The 16,064-nt window shown below is 36.7% G+C and overlaps 1 protein-coding gene across 5 annotated transcripts in view; it reads left to right on the plus strand.

The window, feature by feature from the left end:
* LOC134532715 (uncharacterized) overlaps positions 1 to 16,064 on the plus strand; it is a 32,829-nt gene that overhangs the window by 4,172 nt on the left and 12,593 nt on the right. For 4 of the 5 annotated variants that reach the window (XM_063369485.1, XM_063369484.1, XM_063369487.1 and 1 more), the window contains exons 4-11: positions 903 to 1,076; positions 1,650 to 1,970; positions 3,269 to 3,362; positions 4,666 to 4,838; positions 5,745 to 5,978; positions 9,096 to 9,198; positions 13,346 to 13,537; positions 14,508 to 15,065. In XM_063369485.1, coding sequence (XP_063225555.1) covers positions 903 to 1,076; positions 1,650 to 1,970; positions 3,269 to 3,362; positions 4,666 to 4,838; positions 5,745 to 5,978; positions 9,096 to 9,198; positions 13,346 to 13,537; positions 14,508 to 15,065 — 1,849 coding nt within the window. The remainder of the gene's footprint in view (positions 1 to 902; positions 1,077 to 1,649; positions 1,971 to 3,268; positions 3,363 to 4,665; positions 4,839 to 5,744; positions 5,979 to 9,095; positions 9,199 to 13,345; positions 13,538 to 14,507; positions 15,066 to 16,064) is intronic. The other variant, XM_063369488.1, reaches the window with a different exon arrangement.

Here is a 16,064-nt window from a genome sequence, read left to right on the forward strand (position 1 = left end):
TATCGGTAAGTGTACACTGACCATGTGGACTATCTCTAGCATTTTGGGGTCATCAGATGTTTCATTAAGTGGGACCGTGACATGGTGTCCACAAAATGTAGGTCTCTGCCAGGAACGTAATACACTGTAAAAGAGTATTTTAACAGCTTGAGACGTAGGCGTTGAAGACGAGATGACCTTATGTTGGCTACATTTTTTGCATTATGGAGACTAGTGGTTTGTGGTCTGTTTGCACTTTTCTTTATACGTACCCATAGACATACTCATGGCATTTAATGCAGCAAAATGAATGGCTAACAATTCTCCTACTGGGAGTAGTTTTTCTCACAGTCATTAAGAGTCCGTGATGACGTTGCCATCAGATGCATCCTACCTGGCTCTGTGTGAGATTCCTGAAATGTTTCTCAGAGCAGCAACAGAATGGCTTGTCAAAAAGGGCTGTAGTGCATGGGTGCCATACCCATCTACCAGGATGCTTCCTGGGTTTACACAGCAAAGTTATAGTAATTCAGAGATGCTGTTACTATAATCCTCCTAAAGAATATCACTGTTCTATATTCTTGTGAACAAATATACAAAAAAAGGGACTGCTGTGGAACAAAAATTTGCAGAGCAGGGAGTGAGTTTAGATAAAATGATCATGGACAGTTAGATTTATAGCGAATATCTGCTGCTGTGTGAGCTAAAAAGGAATTCTGACTTGTTACCTGGAATTGTTATTTAAAAATGCCAGGCTCTCCTTAGGAAGTGACATCTCTCTGTTCGCATGCAGCTTTGTATGGAATTGCAAATTTGCCCATACTAAACAATTCACAGAAGGATACTAATATCAGGTTAAGTATTATGATTTATTTACAATTTTATTATGTTTGGGAAAGTCTTAGCTTGATGTTTACTTGCAGGTTGATAATGCAGTGCTTGGAAATACTGGCGACACGGTCCAAGTTCTACAGCGACAAACATGCTACTTACATCACAGACTGTCTGCTTCGTACGCTTGCGTCTTACATAAAACGAAAAGCTTACGTTGATACGTTTCACGTGGCCATGAAGTTACTATCAAACATCTTGGTGAGGTGAGAGCTAGTAGTTCCTACATTTTTGAACTGAGGTAGTTGAAAGTGGTTTACATAAATCACTAATGCCAAAGTACTTCAGGGTTCCCACATTCCTTACTTCAGCCAATTTCTCTGAGTATTCCCAGGTTTCTCTGGCCTACCCAACATTTTTCCCTGACTCGTCATGTTCTTGGCAAGCTTACAGCTATATTAAAAGACACATTATTATAAAAAAACATTTTAAAAAACATGCATAAAATGCAGAAATTGCAATAAAATCTATTCCTGTACAATATACAGTTTTCAATGTTTCCATTTTTTTTTAACAATTGCAGGTTTGAAAAATTTAACTAAAGCTAGAAAAAATAAGTTGAGGATAATAAACAGTTCAAAAAATTATGTTTAAAATACATAGGTATCAATTTTTTAAGACATTAAGATTATACATGGATTGTAAGGAAAAGTTAATGATACTATTTTGTAACAATGAAATTGTCAATTTCCCCGAGATTTCCCTGTCTGTGGGAACCCTGGTACTTGAATTGTCTTGTCAACGGCAGGCTCGCCGGAGCGTGCGCGTCTCTGTTGAAGTTTCGGCAAGTGGTCGGGCCACGCGACGCTGGACACGTGCGTCAGCGTGGAGAGACTCCTGCTGGTGGTGACGCAGACGCTGCAGAACCCGCCCGAGGCAGACGGCGGCGCGGTGCTGCTCAGCTCCGGCAGCTTGCTCGGCAGCCTGGTCGGCGGCGAGCTGCCTGCGTCCCTGGGCCGGACGGTGCTGCCGACCGTCGACGCCTCCTTGCAGCGCCTGCTGGGGCTGCTGCCCGACTGCCTGGAGCTCTCGTCCGAGACCTCAGACGTCGCGCTTAGGGTGACCCTCGTCGTCAGCGACATTTTCTCTTCTACGCTCAGGTAAGTTCCTTCTCTAATTGTGGAGTTGCTGCACTGTTTACGTCTAACTTTCTTCCACGTAAAATATTTTTTGCAGGTTTTTTTTTCACATAATGAAAAAAAGTTTCGAAAGAGTTCACAGATACATACATAGATGCATGAAATATCAGAAAAACTTTTAAAAGTATTTTAGCATTTGTTTAAAACTGTATGCTATGGTAATTGTAGAACACTAAATAGTTAAATTTTAAATTACTTTCAACTTCTTTGTAGTCGTTTTAAATTTATTAGAAAAAAAACTTAAATATCCGGAGATATAAGTTAAAAATAATGATTTTATCTTCAATTTGTTCAATAAAATTCATGAAGTAGCCAATAGCATTAAATTTAAATCTGAAAAAGTGCAGTTCTGTAATCCATTTAATTTGCCTTAGTCATATGTTTCTAAGGCATTAAATTTTCACTAATTTTTTTTATTTATTAAATCACTTGAAAAGTGTACCTACTAGGTACTAGCTGATTGTGTATTTCATGTAAATAATAGACACCTAATATGAGAAAAAGATAATGCACACCCTTTGCCTTAAAATTGTGTATTACTTGTCAGCTGAGTATGTACATAAAAAGTTAATCAAATGGTAGAATTTTCAAATGACTGATCTTTATGGAATAAAAAAAGTGGCTTTATTTTTAATTTTGGAATATACAAATGAGAACTAATTGGAATACAAAGTTAAAACTTTTCAGTTGAACATTATCTTATGATACAGGTTACTTAATGAAAAAGTTGAAGTTTCTTTCACAAAAATTTATTTAACTAGTTCAAAGGTTGAAATATGTGAAAATTTTGGTAATGTTGACATTTCATAAAGATTATGGTTAGGCTACTCATACTCACAACAATACTTGTAAAAATGGGTTGAACAAATATTTTAAGTTAAACAATAGGCTAGTTTTTGGATATTTATTGTATTATTGTAGTCTCCAAATGAACTATGCCATAACATTTTGACACTTATTGTTTCTTCATGCATGTAGAATTAATTAACAGAAAAACTTAGTTGAGCTATGAGTGAGCAAAATTTAAATTACCATAGTAAATGCAAGTGAATCATTCAACTGCTTTATCACCAACCATAATAATTTTTCAAGTTTTATTTTTATCCATTTCTTTTAAAATTGGCATTGGTTTGTAAGAATAAGAATTAAGTTTTGATTGTCAATAGACTGAAAATATATCAGTATATAGTTAATCAACTATCAGAAAATAAGTGCTTATACTTGAAATTTCTACATGATGATATTTTTTTTTTTTTCAGAATGTTTTCTAGCAAGCAGTTTAGTGACTCAGAAGTTGAGGAAATAATAAAAAAATTTCATAGTTATGTCTTGAGATCATCTTCCATCATTCTGGTAAAGTAACAAGTCATATTTTAAATGGTACTGGTAGTATGCAGATCACTTGATAAAGTAATTACGTATGTCCACTAGAATTGAATAAATTGTGTATTGCCTACATACAATCTATCAAAACTATTTTATTTTTTATTTTTAGCCCGTCTGTCAAGGTTAAGCCGGGTTCTTCGCTATCAATAAATGATGTATCACAGTACATTTCACCAGGCATCTTCAAGCTATCCACTCTCAACTGTTGATACCTACTCACAAGTGCCCGTGAAACGTTTATTATTAAAAATAATTGCAGGTGAAACTTTCATTCAAACAATGGCCACAAAAACCTGCATCAATTTTTCCTCCTCGATCCAATTACAGTTGCCATGTAGCACTAGTTACAGAGATGAGTTCACCCATGCTTATCCCTCCGCTCTGGGGCTCTCCTCCACCGGAAGGGGGTGACAGAGATCTGAGACACTCATTGGGGTCTCGGTGGCTGCCTTGCCACAAGGCAGCCAAGTTGTGCGAGGCTCTGATGCTGACAACACTCCGCTCGCTCCCCCACCAGAGCATGCACAAAGTCTGCATTTGACAAAGACGTATAGACAGGGGCGCAACAACAAGGGGGGGGGGGCAAGGGTATTTTGCCCCCCCCCCCCCTCTGAAACCTTGAAGTGGGGGCAAACGGGGGCAAAGAAAGTGCTGTGTAATCAATTTTTATATAATAAAACTGCTAAAATAGCACCATTTTCCACTTTCCCGGGGGAGGACCCCCCCCCCCTTCCCAACCCCCATTTCAATAGGGGGATCGATGATTCTTTATAAAAAGGTATATTGCCCCCCCCCCCCCCTTCTCCTCCTCCTCCTTTGGAAATGTAGTTGTTGCGCCCCTGCGTATAGAGACATTTTCCGGGGCAAGGCTCATTATTATCTCTAAAGAACTCAATAGCTTGGACCTGGCTTGAATGACACAACATGAAACTTGCTTCTATGGTGCCAACTGAGTTAAGGGAAAAAAAAACTGCCCGTGATGATCTTGCAGTCTTATGCTGGTCGTGGTGGCAGCACAATGCAGCAAAAAGGTTTCTGTATAAACAGACGAGGAGACACGCCTGAAAATGGATGATAGAGAGTAATTAACCTTTCAGGAAAGTGCGCCTGTACATGGGCAGGAAGTAGTAAGTATTTTCGTCACTTTTAGCCTTTGTGTATAACCATGTGACCTAAAGCCCTTCTTTTAAATTTATTTATATGTCAAATTAATTAATTAATCACCCTAATCATGCAACACACCACAGCTTTGACATAAATAATTTTTCAGGCAGTACCAATGAAGATAGACAATGCTGAATTGTTTACTAGCTACACACAAATGTTGACTGCAATGTATGACAACTCTTCTGATCAGCTGTGTCACATCAGGGTAACAAATGTTCTTGCCAGCCAGTCTTTCTTGAGATACTTGTTTGATGTGTCATATTGGGCTTCAGAAATGTAAGTACTAACAGCTCTATATATGTCAGCTAAATTAGTTAAGAGTTTTCTGAATTGTGTTGTATCATTTTACATTTAAATACTATCTTATATTCAGGGTGATGCTATATTTCAAAAGGTTTTCTAAACTATGCTATGCCTAATTTATTCAGAAATGGGCAAAAATCTGTAGGAGTTACAGGAGGCCCGTGGGATAATGTTAATCATTCCCATTTTAAAGATACGATTTTGCAAGAGCAAGCGGGCCTCCTTAGAGAGGAGATTTCCGATTCATGGGTGACCCCCTAGGGTCCCTTGCCCCCCCTCCCCCCAATCCCTTATAATTGCCAATGTATTCAGAAATATCTGGTAGTTTAGGATATTTTTCAAGATTGTGTACAAGTTATTTCATTTTAAAGTGGTTTACTTTATATTTGAGGTTGTCCTATGTTCAAGGTGGTCCCATACCCCAGGCCATCCTTTAATCCAAATCATCTTGCACTCTGTAAGATATATTTTATTGTAGAACGTTTTGATGATTGCTGCATTTAGCATGTGTACGTACACTATATAATTTATGGTAGAAATAATGAAAGTATCACCGTGTTTACTCGCAAAGGGATCGTCCCTGATAAAAGTTTGTATGCGATATAATTTTTTAATATTCCTGGATGTAAAAGGATCACATTTAAGTAGTTATTGACAATGGTAAGAAATACCTCATTGGTATTTTTCTATATTTTTGAGACATATTTTTTGTAGCCAGTTGTTTTTTGTTGTCCTGATTACTTCCCATTCCAATTTTTTTTCTGTTAGATGTTTTTTTTTTTTGCTGTTGGTTTATCTTTTGTATATTTATTTTTTATTTACCTATCCACAATTTTACTAACAAAAAGTAAGAAGTTTATTTTTCTTTTTATAATGTAGTAATGATGAACAGTTGAAGAAAACGAGCCTCGTGGTACTAGGCGACATGCTGTACATATTGTCCAATACTTATCTTCCCAAAGTTGACGAGCCGAAGAAGTTGAAAGAAATTCTCATGCATGGTCTTAAACAGATGTTCTATAACCCTGCACAGCTGAAGAAAGATATTATACATTTCTCTTTGTACTATACCATTATGATATATCTCTACTTCCTGATACTTTGTTTTTTCAGGTGAGTGTGACAATTGTTTATTTTTTAGTTAATATAGTATTTATTAATATATTATAGCTTAGCTAAAAGATCCTCATAACTGAAGTTTATTTTAGTCATACGATATACATTTAGTTTACATTTGTATAAAAATATTTGGGATCCTTGCGTTAAACATACCTCTTTGTGTATCCGTCTGCCGGACATGTAGAATAAGATATGTAATTTTATCATTGACAATGCCCTTGAAGATGGTTGCAAAAAGGCATGCCAAAACATCAGGCACCATAACGTTCTCTGAAGCCAAGTAGTAGTCAGTGACTCCGGCCTCAGACGCCTACAACTAGACTATTTGGCATGTCAGTGTGCAAACAAGCCAACAATATTTGTCTCAGAATTGTTTTTGAGTTGTATTACTATCATGAGTGATTAATATATTTTTACACAAACAATGTAAAATATTTTTTTTTATTCTGTTCAGTGTTTGACATATTTAATTTTAGCAAAATATTTTTACAAAATACTATATTTACTAAAATATTTGCTATTGGTTATAATATCGCACTCCTATTCTAATCCTGTTTCACTAAAAAGAATTATCAGTGAATCCAAAATTCACTTCAGTTTAAAATGTGTCTTAGGCAGTGTTCCAACTGTTTTGGTACTTGATAATTTGCATTTTACATTTTGTATTTTGTAAAATTAAATAATAAAAATAGCAACACCAAGACTTTAGGAACATAAAGACTTTTTTTATTCACGGTTCTATATTAAAAATGTAGATATCAATACAATACCTATTATTGTTAAATTTTTATAAATAATGTTATAGGTATATTACATGTATTTAAGACATTTTATTGTAACCTATGTACAAAATAACTTTAATGATCATTCTTTTATTCTTATTGTAAAATTATGTTATATCTTGTACTAGTAAATCATTTTCAGTCATCCACTTCAGTTACAGTTATGGTCTAGTTAGAGGTTCACAATTTTTATGTTTTATGAACGTTTATCTTTTTTTGCTGCAAGTGCTGTCATAAAAGTGATAACATTAGCAGGTCTCAACTATTAAACTTTAAAATTTTAACCATCTTGAGTAAAAAGTGTTCCTTTGTAAGTACTATACACAGTAGTGTTTTTTTTTTTAAATTCCATTTGGTAACATGCCCTACCGACAACTGACTAGCAATAGGTGGTAGGCATGGTACGGAAAAGCAATTGTGCTTTAATTTAGGCTGTAAGTATTTTGCTAAGCATACAACATACAGTAGTGTGTAGTTTCAACATTACATAGTACTAACATTGGTCAAAATATTAATATAGATGTTTACTTTTCCAGGATGATTCAACGAACACTCATTTCTCCTTTTCCTTGTTTACTAAATCTTTGACATTTTCCATATCCTCACACCATTCACATTCCATGCTTATTTATTTCCAGCTAGTTTTATCTTAAAAATGTCATCTATCTCTTGGTTATGCAAAGTTTGTGAGAGACTATTCATGTAATGATTTCATATGTCCTGAGCGGACACCTATGGGTTTGGGATTCACGAACGAGAATTCCGTGAAAATGGGAAAAATTATAAACATAATTGTTTGGGAGCTGATGTGCTTATCTGGAAAGAGGGTTGCTGATGCGCCTATCCGAGAGGGCCAGAATGCGCAAGGATTACACGTTAGACTGTTAGAGCACTAGGAAAAAGTGTGAAGGGCTGTGCCACATGACAAGAAGGGGTTTGTGGCATGGAAATGCTCGGCAGATGTCCCTTGGATATGAGCCACTGCTGGATCTTGACCACCAGGGATGACTTTTACACTACTGGATGCTAAGTTTTGCAAAATGATGGTAATCTGGGTTCAACACACATGTTGGTTGTTGGCTTCTTTAATTTTGTTCATGTGCTGGACATTTGACCCGGTAACGGTGGGCTTGACAGTTCTCTTGTCTGCGAAGTTACATATGCCGTAAAGTAAAGTGAGCTGTGGCAAATTTACACAACGACATGTGCATGTAGGGTTTATTTCCAGCTCATAGCACTGTCTGATAGTGATCATGCGGGTCGGGAGGTGATGTCCCCAAATATATACCGACCTCAGAGTAAAATTGATCATTATGGTAATTATGGGGAATTATTTTGTGTTGATTACCGGTGGGAGGGGAGTTTTTTTGTTGTTTATTTTCACCATGTACATAAAATCCTAGAGTTCTGGTTTCCTGTTCACAGGCCTGACACAAGCACATAATATAGTAGTAGTCTGTTTACGAAAAGCATTTAAGATTACTCTACTGGCAGAAGGGTAGATCTGTTTTCATATTTCGTTTTAAAACTGTATTTTCAGAAGAGTGAAAAGGGCTAAAAAGCTTGTTTTCAGAATTTTTTTTTGACACAAAATGCCTGGTAAAAATTCTTGAAAGCACCCAAAGTCTTTGCCTTACACCTTTATTTTATTTTCTCCACCATCTAATCTTATGGTTACCGCTCAAATTTCGTAGCTGCCCTAAGCAAGATGAGAAGACTTCATGCCAGTTCAGAGCCTTGCACTTAGAGGAGATACTGCACTAGAAATGCCAGCAACTGTCGCACTTACATCCTGCCTCACCAACACAGATACACCCTTGACTAATGGTCTACTTAAGACACTGTACACGTTTCACATTCAGTATGTGCATGCATTAACATACACACATATACATGTACATAAATAGATAAATACATACATGCACACACATACCTGATGATGATTCCTTAATACTTGTGTCAGAGCATGGTGATGCCAGGAATGCAGCGGTATGTGTATACAGTACCTACATGCTTACGTATACCTACATATTACGCGAAAACACACACATGAACATAGTTTATTTACACATTAGTTTATTTTGCCTTAAAAACAGTATATTTTCTCATCTAAAACATGTTACTAAATAGAAAATATCAAAGTAAAATAAACTCCTGATAATACAATAGCGATTTTTTAGAATCAAAAACTAATTACTGCCATATTTTTACTGAAGAACAAGATTGTATAATATAACATCAGTATTTACTTGCTTAAGTACCTTATTCCCTTTAGTTTGTTATCATAATTCAAATTTCTTTGTTCCATGTGTCCATATCCTCGAACCAGAAACCCTTTTATCGCAGCCCTGTCACAACACCTCCTTGCCTACCGTTTTGAGTTGCGTTTCAACACTAAGCTGTCAGTCAAAGCATTGTGGCTCATTGTTGCTGTGAGTATAAAAATCATTTGTTTCTAATGGTTTATGTTTATAATATTAACTTACTTTTTCTGTGCTCTTGTTGTTTAACACAGATGTCTACTAGTTAATAAATTAGTATAGAATTAGTTTTGTTTATGTTGTAGGTAAATTTTAACTCTAAAAGTTGGTTTTGAAAAAATAAAAATAGTATATGTAACTCAGTACACGTGATGGAAGTGAAACTTCTTTGGCAATTCAAACCCCGACTCGTAACTGCTCTCTTTATATCTCTTTGGTGTCAGAAACATTTCAAAACAATGTTTCACGAAAACCTAGCATTAAAATTCAGCCTTGAAATTGTAACTGAAATTTTACTTTCATCGCCCCTAAAGAAGTTTCTCTTCAAAAATATTAATTTTTATAGCTAAAGCAATATTCATATAACACTGTTTACTACAATACTGATTTACACAAGTAATTAAAATAATACGTACTACAAAAACATAATTTTCTTGCGAATATGGTCCGTGCCGCGGTGCACAACAATAAGCTCGAACCCCGTTGTGTCGCCCTCTGCCCGAATACTCCCTTACTAGATGCCAGCAAGTCGGGGTGGCGTCAGGCGCAGGCGGGTCCCTACCGCCGCGACCCGCCTATCCCAGCAGCATTGCAGGGTTCAACCTGAGCCGCACGCCGCCCAGTTCTCTGCACCGTCCATGCAGATACGATACGTTCTCTGTCCTTTTTTGCGTTAGAAACATTTCACAAAAAGTTGCTTTAAAATTCAGCCTTGAAATTGTAATTTAAATTTTACTCTCATCGTGCTCAAAGAAGTTTCACTTCAAAAATGTTGACTACGCTATTTTTTACAGTAAATCTTCTGACTGTGTGCATTAAATGAGGTAAACCAATTTTTTTCGCTGTCAAACAGAATCAATAATGACAACTTAAAAAAAAAAGTATTGTGGAATTATTAATGTTATTTAATCAAATACAAGTTTAATAAATCATAAATTTAAAGAATAATATACTAAGAAAAGTTATACTTTACTTTTATTTCAGTATTCATTTAACCAACCAGTAGCTCACAATAGAAGTTAAAAATGGTTTTTATATTTCGCATATTCTTCCCAGCATGAAGGTTGGGGCTCGCACCCCAAGCTCTTTGGGTTACAAATTTTTGCATCATTTACTACATGTTATTTTCAGCTGCGAGGATTTTTAGTTATAAACATATCCAGGAATTCTTACTGATATTAGGTAACATTAGGAAAATATTTTTTGAAGAAATTTGAGATAAAACATAAACTGCAAGAGAATTATGTTGAATTTTAAAGGACAGTTTTCAAAAATAATAGTAATGACAAAATGAAATAACTAAATGATGCGCAAGATCGAGTCTTAATGAAAGTCTTTATTTGTCATTGCCCACTGCCTACATTGTGTAGATGTGTACATAGATGTGGGTTTTAGTCTCAAGACTGGTTTGATCCCAGTCAACCATATAAATAGTCCGGTGAATCTAGCATCTAGTGGCACTTGGGCACTATGAGTTCCAACAGGTCCAGGCGTACGATGTAGGGTGCCCAGTCTCTATCACCTTTGCAGCACACACTAATCTCAGTGCACTTCCTAGCGGAAAGTATGTTTTTCGCTAGCAGCCTGACAGCTATGGATCAGTCTGAGCTTGCAGATGCATACTATTTACCATTGACATTACCTATTAACTAAATTTCACATTATTATTATTTTTAATACAGTAATGTCCACCAGTTGTAAAAAAAAAGGGATTAACTTCTCCAGTTTAGTGTCAGTACGAATTATGAACTACTAGCTACGATACCCAGCTTCGCATGGGCAGATAAAGTTTTATATAATATATGTATATTATACAGTATCGGTTAAATAAATTGGAAATTTTATGGCCAATTACAAAAATAAATTAGTTTGCACATGGCAATAATTTAAATATAAGTATTTTTAAGTGATTTAAAAAAACTTATAAAAAAATTGTTATCTACCTGGGATTGTTATCGACCTGTGCGAAGCCAGGTACAGCAGTTATTTAAAATTAATTTTTTCTCAAAATCACAAAGGAAAAGAATCACAAATATATTACGCACTTTAATATATAAACCAAATTTGTATTTAATTTATAAGTATTCTATGAAAAATAAAAGTAAATACGAAAGAGGAAATAATATTAATACTTTCTATCTGCTTAAAAAAATCAATTCATTACAAGATCTATAAGCTTGTAGAAAAAAATTAGTTATGTTATAATCCCACTGAAACTGTAGGTAAGTACAAAATAAATAACTTAAGTCAAGCAAAGAGAATAAATACCTAATTGAAAAACTCAGTCCACTAGAAAAATCTTCATAACTGTAATTTTTTCAGTGATAAATAATATCCTATTGTGTTATTTAGCCAATACACTAAATTACATTAAAATACACTCAGCATTTGTAGGCTACATTTTATTATAATCCCTCAGGAATTGTTATATGTTTTTTTTTTGGAATAAATATCCTTTGTGATTTCAGGATGCTACTATTGAATATGCTAAATGCAAATTAAAAAAAAAAAAAAACAAAAAAAAAACTGTTGAGCAATTGAGATTTACATTTTGTTTTTATACCACAGGAACAATACATTTTTCTGTGATGAAAAGTATTCTATGTCCTATTTCACAGTTTATTTTTAAATTAATAATTATTGTTTATGGGGATCAAAAATTGAGAATAGATTTGTTATAATTTTTATATGTTTTTTTAATTATTTTTTTACATTAATTAATTTTTTATTGTTTTATTAAAATAAATTATTATAATGAATATTATTATAAACCTACATACATAACTGTATACCAAATTTCATGAAAATCCGTTGAGCTGAGTGGTAACAAAAAACATACTCATGCTCTCACTTCTGCTTTTATAATATAATGTTTTCATTAATATAGGACTAGTAGTTACTTTAAACTTTTCTATAATATTTCTTGTAAACACTTTCTTGCATGAGTACATTCTTCTGCAGTGGTTGAACAACGTACTAATAATTTCTGATTGAATTTGTCGTACTAGGGATGTAAGGGAATGAACAAATGAAATGTCGGAGTGGGCGCCACCACGTGATGTGGGCACGTGGACCCGGCGGAGACTCCCTTCAGGGCGTGACGTGACCCGTGTAGGGCTAGGCCCGGTTCCCTTAGCACGCAATATCGCTCCAGTGGGCTCTTAAAGCGCCCCACACGCCTCGAGGTTCAGGAGCAGGGACACGTGGTCACTCGACTAAAAATCACAAGTTCGACGTACTCCTTTTATTTCAGCAACGTTACAACACGTCTCCAATTGCGCTACATCTACATACACTCAATGAAACTGTCACCTCGTGGCCTGGCCTCGTGAGTTTAGGACGCGGTTCGTGATTAAATGTTCGAATTGAACTTAAATATTTACTAAAACGAGTCGGCCACCCGGAGTAGGCCTCGCAGATACAAAAAGGTTTTAAGAATTATGAAAAGTCCGGCGGATGTTAAGAAATCAGTTGCTTGAGAAAAAATATGAAGTTGCGCGGTGCTTACCAAGCATCCTACCCCGGGTGACGAACGGAAGCGACTGAAGAGGCCAGGGCAGCATGGCGGCCGGAAAGCGCTGGATTTACCGTTAGCCTCTCCTGCTATTTATTACCACTTATTTAACTAAAACAAATACACTAAAAATTCTATATTAAAATTATAACAAGGTTTCATTAATTATTTGTTGAGTATTAATTATTTTAATTAATATTATGGTTCAACTGGTTGCGGGTAGTTCCATTGCCTGCCGTGTGGGGCGCTGCGCCGTCCTTTTACCAACGAGCACTACAAACATAATCCTTAGGGAATATTATTTAAAGAAAAGACAGGTAGCAATTACGTAAACATTAAAATTGAATGATAAAATAAAAGGGGTCGTGGCACAGACTCTAATTTCGCCTCTTGTTGGCAGCCTCACACGCACACACACACACACACACCTGCACACGGGGCGGGAGGTTTGAAATAGAGGGTGGTGGTGGGAGGAGCGGGGTGGCGACGGCGTGAGGCACATCGGGCTTAGGGAGGGCGTAGCCCCGGTCGACGTCAAATTAATTAGTGTTTGTTCAGTCGTGAACCACGCTGCCGACCCCACAGGCCCTGTGCCTGACCCCGACTGGAGACTTCCTGGTGGAGCGGAGCAGCCAGCGCAGCGTACAGCTGATAGAGCAGCTGGAGGCGAGCGGCAGGTCCGGCGAGTTCTTCCAGGAGGTGTACACACACCACCCCGCCCTGCTGGCCTGGGTCTTCTGCTGCGTCCGAGCGCCCGGCTGGCTGCAGATGAGAGTGGTCTGTACCAGCTCCACCACTATCACAACTATTGTTTCACTTCTAAACTGTCCCGTGTAATGTACTTATTAATTTTATTATTTTATTTTTTATTTTTTGGAAATGTTGGTTTGGTGTATTAATTCCAAATCTGGTTTGTGGTGTCTTCCTCGAGAGAGTTGCTATTCTCTAGAGTCCATAGGCATGGCTAGAGTTCTGGTAATCAGTGGAAATCCTTCCACAACCCTAGAATGAATAAAAAAACACTTGGAGAATAAAAAAAAATCTCAAGTTGTCAGAAAAAGCATTAAAATAGTCTAAACAGGCTTTACTTTTCGAAATTCCTGACTCTCCATTTAATTGAATGATATGTAATTCTATACTACTTACCACCCAAAACACTCCGTTCATCCACTCGTCCCTTCCCCCAACCTGCCCTCTCACAATCCCGCCAAAATTTTTAAGCTGGTCCTACTCTTGCTGGTAATGGGTGGACTTACGCCCAGGACCCAGATGCCAATCCCTTGTTTAATTAAATGTAATTAACTATTTCATTTTCAAATTTTTTTTTTGGCAAAAATCCTTGATACTGATAAGTCTATGGTTGTGTCACGTGTTTGTAAGCATGGTAGATGCTGGCCACGGAGATCCAGTACTCCGTAGCCTCGCCTGTGCTCTACTTGCATGGTCACTGCATGGGATTTGTAAACTCAGGAGAGAAGATCAGTTCCATCAGACTTAATGGCTAATGGGTGGTCCTATGCACACTTGGAGAACCTTGTAGTAACACCTATGCTAGTGTTTTTTTTTCATCACCACAGATTTTTTTTTAAATGCATTAATTAATTAATTGCTTGTGTCTTGTTTGTGTTTTGTGAATTCACTTGTGATTTTTCAAACCTGCTTGTGAAAATTTTTATGCTAACCTTTCAGTCGCTAATTTGGGACTTGTGAGACTGAGACTTATATTACTGTGACATTTTTCTTTCAGATTACTACGTGGCTTGTGTCTGATGATTACAACAATGGCATCATTTTGAAACTGCTTACTCGCTTTCCTGTGGTTGGCTGTTTTTTGACTTATATTACTGTGACATTTTTCTTTCAGATTACTACGTGGCTTGTGTCTGATGATTACAACAATGGCATCATTTTGAAACTGCTTACTCGCTTTCCTGTGGTTGGCTGTTTTTTGACTTATATTACTGTGACATTTTTCTTTCAGATTACTACGTGGCTTGTGTCTGATGATTACAACAATGGCATCATTTTGAAACTGCTTACTCGCTTTCCTGTGGTTGGCTGTTTTTTGACTTATATTACTGTGACATTTTTCTTTCAGATTACTACGTGGCTTGTGTCTGATGATTACAACAATGGCATCATTTTGAAACTGCTTACTCGCTTTCCTGTGGTTGGCTGTTTTTTGACTTATATTACTGTGACATTTTTCTTTCAGATTACTACGTGGCTTGTGTCTGATGATTACAACAATGGCATCATTTTGAAACTGCTTACTCGCTTTCCTGTGGTTGGCTGTTTTTTGCTGGTATGCTCAATTTTAAATTTTGTCATATTTAAAAAAAAAATTTAAATATCAAGCAGCATAAGAGAGAATTTTTTCTTGTATTAGTTAATTGAGAGAATGATACATGCATATATTTTTTTCAGACACCTTGTTTTTAACACATTTCTTTTTGTGAATTTAATTTTATTTAAAATAACAAAAATAAGTTTTGTCATTTATATCTTGGGATGTGTTTTTAGTCGAGCACCAAGTTTTGGCTGAGCTGACAAATAAGATATCATGACTGTAGTATTGACTACACACATCTATGCTCCCCTGACTTGCACAGGCTGGTATGTCCTAGTGCCATCCCTCCTGGATCATGTGCGGGGATGTGCAGCCCGAACAAGTGCAGTGTAGTGCAACGCAAAGAATGAACGCTGCCACTGGTAGGGTTATGTGTTTTTACTATGCTTCATTAGCAACGGAACTACCATAATACATTTATAAGCTACTTTCTGTGCATTTACAGTCATAAGTAAATTAATATGAATTTTTCATAGTGCAATTATGTTTACAAACATGGCCTAGCTCAACCACCGTTTTCTAAACACTTTGCGCGCGAAGACGACCCCTAGTAGGCTGCTGCTACTACGGGCTTGTCAAGTTGGTCACCACCCTGCACCAGGGCCAGACGTTTTCGTGCACCGTCTTTGTCTTCACTGAAGTAGCTGCAATAGAGTAAGTTTCCTTAAATCGTTTTGCATCTACTCTGCAGCTGGCTTAAGTCGGCTTGGCTTAACTAACTTGAGGCATAATTAATGTGTTTACTTCCCGCCGGGGAACATTGTAACGTAATACATTCGGATATAAACATTTTCGCATTGGCCTCACCACGAGGTGTGGTCCAGTCTCCAAGTAACTCAGGCTCAGCCGTAAAGCTTTCTTGTTTAGCCCGCACAGGGCCGCCCACGGGCAAAACATGCACCACTGACTACCTTCATTTAATTTGCATGAGGCCTTATGACTCCCTATGTTTCT

Source organism: Bacillus rossius, chromosome 6 (assembly GCF_032445375.1).
Source record: "Bacillus rossius redtenbacheri isolate Brsri chromosome 6, Brsri_v3, whole genome shotgun sequence".
NCBI lineage: Eukaryota > Metazoa > Arthropoda > Insecta > Phasmatodea > Bacillidae > Bacillus > Bacillus rossius.